Here is a 16,367-nt window from a genome sequence, read left to right on the forward strand (position 1 = left end):
CTGTTTTCTAAAGAAATGTTCTGAAGACAAATCATATCTTTGTGTATAAATTCAATGATTATTTAAATGAGAATTTTGTAGAGATTCATCTTTTTATATAGCTCTTGTGTCTATTACTGAATACAATGAAATATCTTCAATTTTATTCCACGATTTACTACAAGTTGTTTACCAATGCATGGAAATTTCGTTTATCATTTTTTTCACGTTTACATATAAATGAGGGAAAGCAGATTTAAAAATACAATCTTAATAACAACGTAAGAAATATATAAAGAAAAGATAGCGAAGCAACAATGAATGTTTATCAATCGAGTGTTATCACTCGTTACTTTTTAGATCCATCATAACTTATTTCTAGATCGATAAAAAATCACGCGATCTACCTTATCAGATATTGTGTGATAAAAGCTAAAATATTTATAATCGAATTACATAGGTTCCAAAAGTTTTCGATTGAAGGATATAAAAAAGATGATAAAAATGAACTATCATTATTTATCCTTTATTTTTTAGAATGGTGAATTAATTTCCTTATATTTCACTAAAAAAATTTACATTTCACTAAAAACATTCTACAATCTCAACTCGCGATCAGTCTCAAATTACTATTTTTTATTTTCAAATGTATGTGGAAAGAAATTTTGCGCGTTCGATGATGAATTTATGTTCATTTATCATTATTTTATATCCTTGGATGGGAAACTTTGGACTCACTATATATGCGCGTATCAGTCAAACGTCTTGTGTCGTGTCGGGTGTTGTGTATGTACGTATGTACAATATACGCGCGTACGTGTTGACAAGTGGACGGTCGAGTGCGCTTTTAAAAATAAACAACGCAAAACTCGGCGACCGTGCGGAGCGGAGCAGCGTTCCGTGCGTTCAGGTGTGTGCGTGCAAGCGCGTGGAACACATGCGTGCAGCCGGGTGTCGTTTTAACGCCCATGCCTCAATCTCGGCTCGGTCCTTTCGTTCGCGTCGTGTTGGTGTGCCGCGAATCGTCTGTGACATTTCGCACGATCGTACTCAGGATTTCGCGAATCTCCGAATAAACGGCCGTTACCGCCGTTATTGTTTCGTGCGATTTCCGTGGATCCCCACGCGTGAAATCGTCGGCCGATTTTCTTGGGTGTCGACTCGCGAAAGGATCTTGAGGTTCGCTATCAAGGATTCTCCACGACAGGTGGAACGCGCGCGGCGATCGCGAATTTCTAATCGCGATTGGCGACATGGCGCAAGGACGAAGGATATTTCCAGCGAAATTGTCAACGTCTTTCCAGGATCTGGAGGATGACTGGACTATACTCTGCCACGACCTCAACAGCTGGACGCAAAATGGTGAGACACGGTGCGAGTGATATTCTGTTAATCAGGGATACTTTGGACACTGCAATGAGCCGAGTTGATTTATTAGACGAGATGAAACTCGTTATTGAAGGCATTGTATATACGAGAAGCTGTGGGTATTACAACATTCGTTACGAAAGCGGTTGTGCGATAGCACTTCGTGACATTTCATACTTTAACGAGACTATAGTAGATCGGTTCCGTACATCTATCCGACGTTCACGAAAACCCGTTCCGACCGTTTTCGAAACTCAATATCTCAGAGAGTACCGACAACATTCCGGTATTCTTGCTGCTTATACCGATATTCAGTCTTAAGTAATGTCTTAGATCTAAGATGTTAACGGTCTGTGATTGACTTATGACATCTTAGACTGTACTTACTTAAGCTTAAATATATAAAAAATTGATTATGAAAATACCGTTATTATTAATTACATCGAATTAAATATCAATTATATAATTATATTGTATAATTAATAATCATTATATAAATATTTATGTTGGCAATTAAATTAAAAATTAATTCAATTATAATGAGGCTCTTAAGAATACAAATTTAAAACTAATAGAATAAAGAGCCAATCTGCACATTTTTGTTAACATAAACAATTTAATATCTCATATATATAAGAAGACTTTTCAACTTTTTAACAACAGATCATCTTCAGTCTCACATTAAAAAATTTAAAATGTTATTGAACATAAATAATCACATGTATTTAACAGTTTAGTCTATTAAAAGATATAAGAGAATTGTATTTAACAGTTTAGTTTATTAAAAGATATAAGAGAATTGTAAAAATTATTTAAAAAAAGACTTTATATTTGTACGCATGCAATTTACATTTTTCCAAAAATGAAACGATCATGCTTACAAAATTGACGACTAAATTGTTTATTGTTCCGGCTCTCACAGCTTCTTCAAATTTCGCAAACTGTAATGGCCGTATATTCAGATTTTTTTATCGTTGGATAGCCTCAAATAAATTAATACTCTTCAAAGTAAGTCCTCGAATAATTGAATAGTCTTCAAAATAACATTAAATGAACCAAGGTTTTTTCTTTTGAATATCGCAAATGCATTGCACGTTATAATCAAAGAAAGATAGGCTTCCAAGGATGTCTTTAAGATAATAACTGAAAAAAGTGCAATTGCATAATATAAGCATGCGATATCTAATTATTCATCCTTATTGCCAATATTAAACAAAAATGAAATTATCACTATGTACATTGTAGCTACGTTCGGTTTGGACGCTCACACGTTGAAAGTTTCATTTTATACTCCTGTAATGAGCAATAAAAGTAGAATAAAGCTTACAACACGTAAACATTCAAACCGAAGACATAAGGCTGCTACTCATAATCCGTTATTATTTAAACAAGCTTAAGTAATGTCTTAAAATGCTAATACAGTTCTCATAATTGACTTATGACACCTTAAGACTGTACTTAAGACTATCTTAAATATAAAAACCGTCTATGAATCTCACCTATAAATACCAACTAGAGTCGCGTAACAGCGAGAAAAAAAATCGCAACGGGAAAAAAACATCGAAGGAAGGAAAAGAATATTTTATCGGACGGATCGTTAATGCCCGCCGGGGATTCGACCGAAACTTTCTTTTCGTTTAATAGAGGAAAATCATCACTAGTGGTGCATCACTTGTTGGAAAGAACCTCCAGCTGTTCATTCTTCGCCCAAGCAAGATACTGTGTATCGTTTGTGGGAAAGGACTTTGACTAGTGGAATCGCGCGCTGATCGAAGTCTTGTTTTTTTCTCTTATTATAAGCGCGTGTATAATCCGACGTAACGCCGTGCCATCGTGTGGACACGTCGCTCGATTACACACTTTCTTCGTTGAAAACTATGCCGGCATGTGCGATTACGTAAAGTGTGGTTTGCACGGTTCAAACACACCGCGATCCTCCCGCATCGGCGGGCGTTATTGTCAGGCAGCGTGCAAAAGTGAAAACGCTAATAATAAATAAATGCCATTTAATATAAACTTTCGAATGACGTAAATAGCTGAATGATAGTGTAAAGTAAAAAGTTATGCTATTCGATTTTTAGTAAAATAAAAGTCGTTTAATTTAAAGAATAGTTGAATTAAAATAATTTTTATTTTTAATAAAATGTTATTTGTCAAAGTGAGTATTTTTTTATTTAATCGATAAAATAAAATAAAAAATACTTAATTGTTGAATAGTACTTCATTATTAAAAATAAAAATTATTTTATGTGAATCGGATGTTCATAAAAATGAAAGTATTTAAATTATTATTTTGAAATAATAATTATTCTATACATTTATTTTCACAAACTTATAATTTATGCGTTCAAGATAATGAAAAACTCTACCGTGGTGTAACGGTAAAATGAATACGAAACTCATTAAGCAAACAATTAAAATGTGTCGCCAGCGAGACATTTTGCACTCGCGGGAATATTTCTGACATTTTGCAAACAATAAGCAAAACATTTCCACGCGATCCACTTTTCTCTCGGAGGAGGCAGACGCGGGTGGAATCCGAATGTTGATTGTGATTGTCATCGAGCTGCGTTACGCGTAATTGGCAGATCGCAAATGACATGCATGACAGCGATCGACTCGCTCGCAGCTTTCCTTCGTTAACAAGAGCTTCGCCTAGTTTCGAGGATTCATCGAGATCCATCGATACTTTCCCGTCAATCAGCGCTGTCTTTCGCGAGTCGCAATTTCCCAGATTATAACTCTAATTCCCGTTTCCACAAATATAGATTAACTTTAATATCGGTTCAATTTACTCTTCATCTTTTTTTAGTTCTAAAAATTAGAAAAAGATGAAGAGTAAATTCAAGCGAGATTAAATCTACATTGATTGAAATGGGCATAAAAGTGTTCAGAGGTTTGACAACCGCCATCCTACTTTGTAGAAATTTAATATTGGGTACTGGCTTATCAATCACTTATATATATTTTGAGTATTTAATAATTCCTTGAATATTCAAAATAAATGATTAACTGGCCAGTACTGGTATTAAATTTCTCCAGAGGCTATCTCATGATTTTCTCGATAAAGTCAATACTTCTGTTCGGATTAACGAATGAAAACAAACATACATGGACATGTCTTGTGTGGAAAGTTTCGCGAGGAAACATCGTGGACTTTCGCGTTTGGCGCAACTCCGAGGCTCGAGATCGAATTATTCTTCCTTGAAGCGGAGAACTTGAAGTTTTTTACCATTACTCACTTCATTATATAAATTATAAATTAATCGTACGGTTAAAGTTGAGTAACGAGAAAAAATTATTAATCGGAGTCTTGTCGAAGTCGCTCTATACATAAAATCTATAACTATAGATAACTTTAATTATTATATGTGTATACGCAATAATTAGAGTTATCTACAGTTATCGGTTTTATCTATAGAGTGACTTCCAGACAAGACTCTGATTAATAATTTTTTATTTAATTAATAATTATTCTTGCTTCAAGCGGAGAACTTGAAGTTTTTTACCATTACTCACTTCAACAGCTAGAATTTATGAAGTGACTCCGATCAAACTCCAATTGACTTTAATTGTTAAGTAACATTTTTATAATATTTTATTAGCATGTGATTAAAATGATTAATTTTGTTTGTTTTGATTAGATTAGAGAGAATGAATCATACAATGAAAAAATTTGCTACAAGTAGTTCTACCCGATTGAATTAAATATCTTTCTATGAATTATTTCTCCTAATCTAATCAAACAAACAATTAATAATTTTATCCATGTTAGCAAAATACTAAGAAAATGTTAGTCAACAAATTAATCTCCAATTAAGTCAATTGGAGTTTGCTCGAAGTCACTTCATAAGTCGCAGCGGTTAAAGTGAATAACGATAAAAGATTATTAATCAAAGTCTGACCAAAGTCGCATTAGATAAATCATCAATAACTTTATCACATACATATAGAGACTAACTTATATAGTTTAGAAAACTACAAATAGCATGAATGAAAAAAATGTAAGACTTCAGCAAAGTTACCCTATCTAAAGTATAAAAAACACGATAATCAGAGCACAAGGTTGCTAGATTCTACAAAAACCCAAAAAAAAAACGCAATGAGCAGAGCACAAAAAATATATAGATTATAGAATAGAACGTGAACTAGGTGGAGCGTAAACAGAACGTAAATAAAATACATGTAAGATGCTGGATGAGTCTGCAAAAAACAAAATTCAATAAAACAAGTAGATCGCGTAGCTTCTACTCTCGTTGTCGTGCACACACCGCACAATCAGTGGTTGATCAAGGATGCTCCAGATGATGCACGTGAGAGCAGATCATTGTGTCCGATAGATACACGTGAGTGTTGAGGGGGACGACGACACGACGACAACAGAAACGTTACGGTATCGGATCGCAACGGGTCGTTAGGTAGCCAACTCCGCTAAGACGATTAGTCTCGCATACCGATCGAAAAGAGCGGCATGAGAAAAAATACCTGGACGCAGCCGCACGCGCCATCAGTTGCGATTGCCATAACGGTGAAACGGAAATGATGGTTTTCTCCGGGTAAATTGAAAGAGTAGATTTCCAGAACGCGTGTCGATTTTCCTGCGGATTCTCCAGCGGAAAGATGGAGGGAAAAGATATTTACTGTCGAACTCATAATGTCAAATTATACCCAATTGAAATTATATTTAATCATTTATGCAAGTCCCCAGGAAACACAGAATAAAACTGCAATATTGCAATTATATTCTGTGTTTGCTGGATTCTATCTAATATATCATTAATTTGACTAAAATTTAATTTAAGAAAATCTATTAAATTTGACTCAAATTTAGTTTATTATTTAACGAATGTATACGTTAATGTGGACGAGGCTTACTTTGAAACTAATCACGTCAGAAATGGATTAATTTACATTTTGATGGAAGTTAAATATAATAAAATGTTATTTAACGCAATTTATTTATCGTTGCTCCTTTCATACTTAACTGTGTACATGGCGGCGACCACTCGTCTTTTTTTGTAAAAGACAGTTCTTTATTTCAGGTATAGTTGTCTTTTAGATTTATTTATTTTTTCAAAACTCATTTTTGTTCTTTATTTTAATAATATTAAAAGAGAAAATTCTTTCTAATTGCTATTCCAATGTCTAATGCTCACACTAATGAGCGAATGTTTACAGAAACAATCGACAAATTTAATTTTATACAAGAACAATATTAGCCAAGAAAAATAACAAACGTCAAAATAACATTAAAATGATTGATTAAAAAACGACTTGTAATAATCAAATTTGCAACATATTTTAACGTCATTTTGATGTTACGATGACTCGTGCTTTTCTTCTGAAAGTCATTTCAGATATACTGTGCAAGAAAATTGAAGAAATTAATGCGCAGACTTCTGACAGTCACAGACAAATCTAGAAATAAAGTCCTATATAATTTTCAAATTTGTCCTTTACTTTTTCTAAAAAGAAAAAAATATAATCATCGTATACCGAATACCAATCTCAGTCATAAGAGATCGTCGACATGTAAGATGAGCGACACTCTCGGATAAAAGTTCCCGGCTCGCGATAGATAGGCCGATCAAGGATCAAGATCACCGATGATGGTGATGATGGCAACGTGAAATCGCCGCAATCGTTTTCTAACCGCAGAAAACGGAAGACCGACTTTTCCGCGGCTCTCGCCGTGCAATGGAATCGCACGTAAGACGTAATTCACTTACGACGTGGGAAAAAAGCTCCGCAAGATGAAATGGAAACGCGAATGACCCTTCGCTTCGAGGCTATCGGAAACTAATCGAGAATGTATTCGTTCCGTCAAATCGAAACGAGCTATTCCCCTTAATCGAGTATCTACACCGACATCTCTACGCTCAATGGAGGCGTGTAATTTCGGGGATTGATGAAGTGGATTCTCATATATAAGCGGACTTTCATTGTGCTCTCTTCGTCTATCGCAATCCTAAATTGTCTATTGATCCTGAGAACACGGTGATCGGTAAATGGAATTGACTCCGCTACGCGACGCGGTATCAGGAATAGTAATTTCTTCTAATAGCAGGAAGCGCAGTATCGTTCTCGTATCTTCATTGGAGAAGAGAGATCCACGTCTTCCAAGGTAAGAAGGACCGGCGAGGAATCCCGGCAGAATCGCGAAAGTCCAAGGTACGCTTCACCGGCGAGAAACATTCTCCGTATTGTCCATCGGTCCTGATTATATATCATTAATACGGCATATCGCAAGAGATAAGGCGGGACAAGTTTACCGATAATTAGGAGATACTCAAACCTCGGGTCTTTCTGCAAGCCGATACCCCTTTACGCTATACGTTACATTGTAGACATTATTGTTGCGAACGTGCAATCTCCTCGGAGGAACCGACGAGCGAGTAAACATCAATTACGGTGCCTTCGGCTTTCCGCCCAACCATGGAAAACGAAACGAATCCGTGAGATACTGCTTTTATCGGTGATGATTGGACACCTGCTCGCTCGTGCTTGCTGTTCGACCGGAAGCGCGAGAACACTTCGTGGTATCTTGGTGAAATTAGGCTAAGATAATAATTTGGACTTTCGACGTGGGTGAGCGGTGATAGATAGGTGACCACGCCAATTATTGCTGATCGTCTTACCAAGGCTGGCCGTAATTAGAGTCCATCTTCCTCTCTTAGTCAGTGCATCGATTGCCACTCAAAATTGTTACTTTCTTCTGGTGATACTTCTACTTTCTGTAAAAAAGGCCGAAAGGTCATTAGATCTGATCTTTATGTTGAAGATTTCTTTTCCAAACTGAAAAATCGACTCGTGTATTTATTCTTTAAATTCTTTGAAATAAAATCTCACTTTAAAGAGTTAAAATGAAACCAGTGTCGAAAAAGAGAGTCTCAAGTTTCAAGAGTGAGATTTTACTTTTCAGACAATTTTCAAATCTTTTAAGTTTCGAAATTCAAATGTCGAAGTCTTCTTCGAAGCAAATCACCAGTTCTAATCGTAAAACCGTAAAGGTGACGACCGTAAAGATGGCCGATACTCGTGGAAGAGACTTGAGACTAGTCTCAAGATAAAAAGAGGAAGGAAAATCAGGACCGCTTTCCTCGGCGGAAAAATCGCATTCGATGGGAAGCGTGCCGGTGAAGACAGATAGCATCGCGATTTTTAACGACGGAGATATAAATATACATTACGTTACTTTGACACCACGTCTCTGACGGGAGCCGGTTTTCATATAGAGGAACAATTAATTACTATCCGCCTAGCGCGAATCGAAGTCCTTCGCATTAATGAATCCACGACAGGTTTTTCGAACACGCATCACGTACACGAGATGACAACCGCTAGTTATTCGCATGCCACGCGGTTAATCATCAGATATAGCCTGCGATAACACGCGGGTTATCTTACTAAATGAATTACTAAGTGGGCCTTGCGCGACCATATACCGTTAAACGCGTAAAATTATCTACGCGCCGCTTAGAAGACCTGACGGCTCTTATCGGGGTTGGAAAGTCAATTTTTCGTCGTCCTGTACGGAAGTCACGTATATCCGTTTATCAGGTGTTGAACGCGCACTTTCAAAAGATAGATCGAGACATATACCACAAATGAATCTTTATAGATGCTTTCCATTTAATGACACAGATCGACACAAGTTTCTTTTCTTGATGTTCGAGAAATAACAATCGAGGAACTAGCTGAAATATTGTCCCAGATTAGGATAACTCCGGCAAATACCGCCGCAGAAGACAGAAAAAATAGAAGGAGATAATTTTCCCGCAGCTACTCTGTTACATGCCTTTATATTAGTATTGTGTTATGATTTCAGTCTCTTACTGTTAATATTAATGAAAAATATTAACATTAATGTATTGAAAAATTCTAAATTTTAATAAATATTTGTTTAAACAGTTCTAAAATATTTACTAAATGTATAAAACATATATTTATTTGATATAAAGACTGTTAATTCGACTTAACTGTCATTTTTTTTGTTCAGTAAATGTTTACTTATTGTTAGTATTATTCAAAGAAATATGTATTAAGATTTAGTATTATAAAATTGTTTGCGGATCCAACCGAATTTGCTGAAAGACAGAACAACACTGTTACGTCGACTAATATCATTGAATAGAAAGTATCCCAATGACTATTGCAAAATCGTAATTAAATCGTAAACAAGGGCGACGTGTCAGAATTAGATCGAAGCGTCCGGCGTGCACTAAGATGTTAATCCCGTTCGGCATATATAACGGGATAGATGAATTATTCCTGAGTATTACCTGAGACGGATATGCTCGCGTATGCATGAACGCACACGTAGAATGCGACGAATGTCAGTGCGTAATGAATGCCACCCGACTAGAAACGCGAACGGCTGTCGAAATCACGATGAAAACTATCGATTTGTTAAGTCATTCCCTCGCACGCCTCGGTATCGGAAATTCCCTAATTCTTTGTCTCGCACTACATTTAAATCTAAAAGTAATAACACGTTACAAGTACGGAGAAAAGTGTTCTGATTGTATCAATAAGAAGTGTAATATAAATGTTGATCATACCTGATATCTTTCTGATCATATTGATATACAGATCAGGACTGTGGTTATCATAATTGAATTTCTGATTATCTCGAATAGAATATTTGATACACTTATAGTCTATAAATGTCTGATTTGTATATATATCTTTCTGGTTGAATCTATCAGACTTTCAATTAATGCAACAAGACTTTCCAATATGGAAAAATATAATAGATTGATAACGAATTCGATTGAACGCACTCGAGTGCACATTAAAATCGCCGTAAATAAATTGACGTAAAGATATGTGTTCGATATAAATATAGAAATCGATTAAATTGTGAAATTTTCAATACACTTTATTATTCTGTTAGATGAAGTATGTATTATATAATTCGAAATATTTGCATTTCACTTTTCCCGTCAGATTAAATCAATGTACAACAGCTTTTATGTACACCGGTGCGCAATAATGCGTCCAACCGAATTTCCTACAAGATAAATATAAAACTGACATAATATAAAGACATAATAATAGTACATAATAATGTACAATATAATAGAAAAAGAATACAACATACACTGAAAAAAAAAAAAATTTAATAGTCTCAATACACATTTCTTTGAATAGTACTAATTAAACATAAACTTATAGTAAATAAATATTTATTCAATAAAAAAATGATAATTACATCAAATTAATAATTTTTTTATGGTTTTTATTCAAATAAATATACGTTTATATTTAATAGATATTTACTTAGAGATAAATTTATTAAAATTTATTAAAATTTATTAAAATTAATATTTTTTTCAATGTAAAGAGATTTAATCAGGAAGGATCCATAATGCGAGCAATGATAGTACATATATTGGTCACAATATTAAAAAGCAACGAAGAATCTTCGAAGCTAGGTTTCAGACTCTCGTTATTTTACACCGCAGTCGTAATACTAGTAGCAGCGATATGTTATTACGTAATACAACATTAGCTACACCAGCGTGAGAGAGCGAAGGAACGGAGACCTGCATAAATCACACACAACGCGTGTACGGCGTTTATTGCGCGTCCCGTGAAGCGTCGTGAACAGTAATGATAACCAGGACTTTCTCTAATATCCGATCATATTTTTCTACGCATTACGCGAGTCAGTTAAAGCGTTACGGAACAAATAATTTGGCAGCGTCGACAAATTTGCGCGCGACGCGTAACGCGAATTTATGCCGTCGCCTTTATAATTACGCCAATGATGAAATAATAAACAAATCGGCGTGCGTAACGTCCATTTACATTTTTGCTTTGTTTCGCGCTCCGGACGTTCTTTCATCGCGCATCGCAACGCCGCGATTTCGCCGCCTTCCTTGACAGGAGAGAGATAAAGGCTTTATACGAATAACCTACATGTTTCTTTGGAATTTATGCATTATTAGAGATTATTAAGTACTGACAAATTTATGTACGTATTCAGATAACATAAGATTTAAAATCGGGATGTAAGATGTCTTTTACGCTCTAAAAGATATGGCTACATTGAAAGAAAAAAATATGTCAATATAAAAAAATTTTACTTACCAAGAAAGTTTATTTATTCAGTGAGTTCTATCTAATATATTTCTATCTTATTTTTTGTTCCAAGATATTTTTTTTCTCAATGTATGTGGATTTAAATCATGCAGTATCTACATATATAATTCTCATCGTGTGATACTAATATTAACTTTTATACACGATTTGGTCATACATATTTCTTTTCTTCGAAATACAAGATATCTGTAATTAATTTATATACCTGCAATTTTTAACCCTATTTAATACCTGTAACTAATTTAAAAACATTTATATACAATTTTTCAAAATAACGGACACAACTTAATAAATACTTTCTAAAGATGTTAAAGTAACATGTAAGAATCACTTAATATATAATTTTTGTATAAGTAATGAAAATTAATTCAAGTCATGAACGACACATCGTATATAACGAGGATCCGGAAAATCATCGTATACACTTTTTTAATTCATTATGATTTTCCTTCTAAGATCTTCAATTCTTCCTTTCGATCTTTTCACACACAGTATCTAAAATTTAAGGTAATGTAGTACAAGATTTTTTATTTTCCGTTATTATTTCTTTGCTTTCATCCTATCCTTTTATACCTACTTAAATGCATCAGTTAAACTCGGCAGAAACTTCAAAAAAACTTAAGTAATAAAATACTCAGACCGAAACAAGAACACGTTCGTCCCGGCCGAGTTACTCGCAGAGACTAATCTTATCATGTGTAGTAACGATAAGAGTTAACATGGTGTGAATTTAAACCTCCTGATATTTATATCAACACCGTGATGAGGATCATATAAACTTTTCGTGGTGTTAAATTCACACTTATATTTTCTAAAATGTAAACGTCTTGCTTTGAAGATATTTTTAAAGTCTTATATCCATAACCAGTTTTAAAAATCGCCTTGAGATTCGAACGAAGAAGGAATTGATTAAATATGTATTAGTCAATCGACCGAAATGTTCAAATGTGATTTGTATTCTTCGAAATCTCGGAATGATTTCTAGTAGATATCGTGTACACAAGGCTTAGATTAAAACCAAGGGATAAACTACCGCTAAGGGTACGATGTACAAATTTGAGACATTGCTGGACATTATTTAAGAGAATTGTGTATTATAATGAGCGGTATAAAGATATGCATTACTGAGCATTGTATATAGAGCGTTACTAGGACATTGATGGATATTACTGTATAGATAGGAGTTTAGTAGACATAAATATAGTTGAGTTATTTGGACATTACTGGGCATTAGTAGGTATTGGTATATAATACACAATTTTGATCAGAGGTTATCCTTTCACTAAGACTCGTGATTAAGCCTTCCCGAGATTCGAAATTTTAGTCCTACTTTGAATCTCTTTCAATCTGAATTAAACCTTGTAAACCTATTTTGATGCTTCAACAATCAAATAGAATCTTTTTTAATATTACAATCTACAGCTTCTATTTAGAAAACTTCTTTTGAACTTAAAAATAGGAAATTTTTAGATAACTGCCATTTAACACTGCCATTTTTTTAGATAAATTGCTCAACGTAACAGTTCAATTCATTAGATTAGAACCTATTGTAAGCCTCTAAAATCTACATACGTCCTAATTACAAATCTTTAAAGTCTACATACGTCCTAAAACTTCTTAAACTTCAAAGTAGCAGTAAAATTTCAACTCGGGTAATACATGTCACGATTTTAGGCTCTATATTGTCTAAGTAAATATTTGAAGGCGAAGGTAACCGGCTACTGGTGATCAGCGGCCGCGGGAGCTTGGTGTCTTCCGTCCAGACTCTTCCACCATACATCAGCCGATCAGCGCAGCGATAATGACGCTATATAGCGCAATCGCCGGCAGCGACGGCGGCGGCGACTGTTATTGATCGCGCGTCATGCGCCGCCGTGTTTCACGGCAAACGGCGGCGCAGACGTGAGACGTTCGCTATACGCCTGGACGCGACTCGGCCTGGCGGGGCAGTGCCAGCGGTGCCAGTCAAGCTGGAGTGACAACGTCGGAGTGGCCGCGTCGTGAGCTGTCTGTCAAATTGCCGTCTTCGCTTGGTATCGATAGTTCACAAAACCAACCGGTCGGTTGGTTGGTCCTCGAATCCGTGGCCGCCTGGTCCGAAAGCAACACGGGGGGACGATCGGGGCGATCCTGAGGAGACGGCGGAGACGTGCCGTCGCAGGTGGCATCGGGAGTAACCACCGCCGCCGCCGCCGCCGCCGCCGCCGTCGTCGGGAGAAAGTGACGTTCCGGAGTCGGCAGCCCATGGCCGGCAGCTTTTCGCGAGCTCTCCGAGGCCCGTGAGGCCCGTGAGTCCCCGAGGTTTCCGCACGTCGATTGGCTCGCTCGTGGCGAACGTGCGCCAATAGCGCACCGAGCGCACCGAGCGCACCGAGCGCACCGAGCGCACCGAGCACACCGAGCGCACGGGCCAGGCGGCCCCTCGTCCTCGCCCTCGCCCTCGCCATCGCCGTCGCCCTCCCGCTGCGCACCGCGCTGCTTCGTGAATCTGGACCTGGACCCGCTCGGTGCCGCTCGGCTCTATCGAGGACGTGCGCACGGCACCGCTGGACGTCGTCGCGAAAATGAGCCTCCTGTCCTCTTCGATCGGCGGCGTCCGCTACCACGCGGACGAAGACGCTGACCAGAACATGCTCCAGGGTAAATGTCGCCTTTGTTCTCCATTCCAGATCTAGAAAAATGAATTTGCCGATAGCTACCAGATGTTTAGCGAAGTAATGTCGATTAAAGATTTCATTAATATTTAGTAATTAAAATTATTTTGCCAATATTATTATTTAAGCTCTAAAGATCCAGAGTCAGTCGACCTTAATTTCTAATTTGTTGTGAATTTATATTATATGATTTTAAAAGATAAAATGTATTTAATTGTTTATAATTCTTTCACTTTCTTAATATTTATAGTATTACAAATGATAATGTAAAAAGTATTTAGGAAAGTAAAATAATTTATAAATTTTAGTTATATTAATTAAATAAGATAATTGGCGTTATTTCACTAAACATTCGGTAAATTATTATTAAACTCTTTTCCAGTTTACATCCGCGCGAAAAATATTTATTAACGACGACGCGCTTCGCGATGTTGATCAATACATTTTCGACAAGCTGTGCTGGAAACGTCAATCGTTCGAGATTGTGCCTCTTGAAAGTGTCGCCCTCGCGATACGCGGGCGCCTCCGATGTCAAGGCCACGGCGATTGTCTTGCCAAGGACGCGCAGGTGCGATCAACGTCGGAATTATCGCGAGCTGCGTTTTTCGAGGTCGATCTCGAGACATTCTGACGAATCAATGAGGCTGCGCGAGTCGCAAAAGTGAACAAATGAAAACAAACGTGCGAGCGTGAAACGCAGATCGACGCGCGCAAATTCCACTCCAGACTACCGTCTCTTGCATAATTGCAAAAGCGAGTCAGCGAGCGCGACCAGTAATCTACGTGAGAAAACGTCGCGCGAGGCAAAAATAGTGTATCTACGATTACGTAGATTTGTTCCTTTAAAAACGAATCACGTTCGATACTATCCTCCGTCGACCGCGCGCGTTGCTCGTCCCTTGGAAACAACCAAAATTATACATCGCATGTCATGTCGGGACCGAACGGCCGCCCTAGTCGAGACATGAGTCATCGATTTGTCGCGTCATACCCGTTCTGTTCGTGTGGGCGCCGTGAGTGGAAAACGTTCAAAGCATCAGCTCTTGAAGGTATTCTCTCGCGATTGTGTCTTCACCAGAGCGTTGCGAACGTCTTCGAGAACTCTAGTTTCCAAGATTCGATCGTTTTCTGGGGACTAGTTGGGTCCATATTTTTAATTTCGAAAAAAACTATCACACTGGAAAAGTGTTTGATATTTGTGACTATAATTGTAGGTAAAATAATATTGTTAGGAGCGCCATTTTTTATTTTATAATAGTAATAATATATAATTATATTTTTTTATTATTACTATTATAAAATATTTTTATAGTAGTCTATTTACTATCTAGTTAAAAACTCTTACTTGTTGTGTATTCACATATATGATCTCAATAAAAATCGTTTGTATTGTATTTTTTTTTAGTTTTATACGAAAATTTTATATATATATATAATATATAATTTATATATGATTGTCCTCGAAAACGACTATAAAATTATAATGGTTTTCAGAAACAAACATATGTATATACGGTAAAACTCTAAACTTGTCAAGAAACAAAACAATTTTGAACCAAATGGATTCGGATAATGGAAGTTCACTAACTCTTCTCCACTTTTTAGTTCTCCACTGATAACAGAAGCTGACGTTCAGTAAACTGAAATTGAACATCAAGCTTTTATTACCCTATACATCATAGTTTATATAATATAAGCACTTAGTTGAGTCATGAACTTGTTCGTATAAATGGTGTGCAGATAAATAAAGTTTACGCTGTATAAAATTTAAAAAATATAATTATTATTACTAACATTATAACAGTAATAATTATAAAAATGGAGCTTCTATTATGTAATTATTTTACCATGCAATTGTAATTAAATATCATACAAACACTTTTCTTTTAATATATAACATTGATTTGCTTCTCGATTATAGAAATAGACACACAAAGGACGATTTTGTTGAAGTTTAAAAATTTAGCTACAGATCTGAAGATAAAATTTGATTGGGCCATCCAAATAATTATGTAGAACACTCCAACTAGATGCTGGAATGTTAAAACATTTTATAGCATTGCTCTTCATATTATATTTGAGATTTCTATGTAATTATTTTGATGGTTCAATAAAATTATTTTAGATCTATATGTCTAACTACATTTTTAGATACTTCAGTAAAATCATCCTTTCTGTCGAATGCTCTGCAATTTTTCACGGAACATCTCGCTGATGACCGGTCATCCTTCGCTCATTGACTCTTGAATCCGCGATTAA

At 36.1% G+C, this 16,367-nt stretch overlaps 1 protein-coding gene and 1 long non-coding RNA gene across 3 annotated transcripts in view; one reads left to right on the forward strand and one right to left on the reverse strand.

Moving 5' to 3' along the window:
- Nucleotides 1-941: 941 nt before the first annotated feature.
- Nucleotides 942-16,367, forward strand: part of centrocortin (cerebellar degeneration-related protein 2-like) — a 48,211-nt gene continuing 32,785 nt past the window's right edge. The window contains exon 1 of one of the 2 annotated variants that reach the window (XM_011053083.2): nucleotides 942-1,341. In XM_011053083.2, coding sequence (XP_011051385.1) covers nucleotides 1,233-1,341 — 109 coding nt within the window. In that variant the 5' untranslated portion in view covers nucleotides 942-1,232. Of the gene's footprint in view, nucleotides 1,342-13,419; nucleotides 14,095-16,367 lie in introns of those variants that run through there. The other variant, XM_011053087.2, reaches the window with a different exon arrangement.
- On the reverse strand, nucleotides 10,203-13,280 carry LOC147908158 (uncharacterized). Its single transcript, XR_015546641.1, has 2 exons — nucleotides 11,443-13,280; nucleotides 10,203-10,360 (listed from the first exon to the last, which is right to left on the reverse strand). It is a non-coding gene; the product is annotated as an uncharacterized LOC147908158 (long non-coding RNA).

The sequence above is a fragment of the Acromyrmex echinatior genome, chromosome 11 (assembly GCF_024713525.1).
Source record: "Acromyrmex echinatior isolate Ae372 chromosome 11, ASM2471352v2, whole genome shotgun sequence".
Lineage (NCBI taxonomy): Eukaryota > Metazoa > Arthropoda > Insecta > Hymenoptera > Formicidae > Acromyrmex > Acromyrmex echinatior.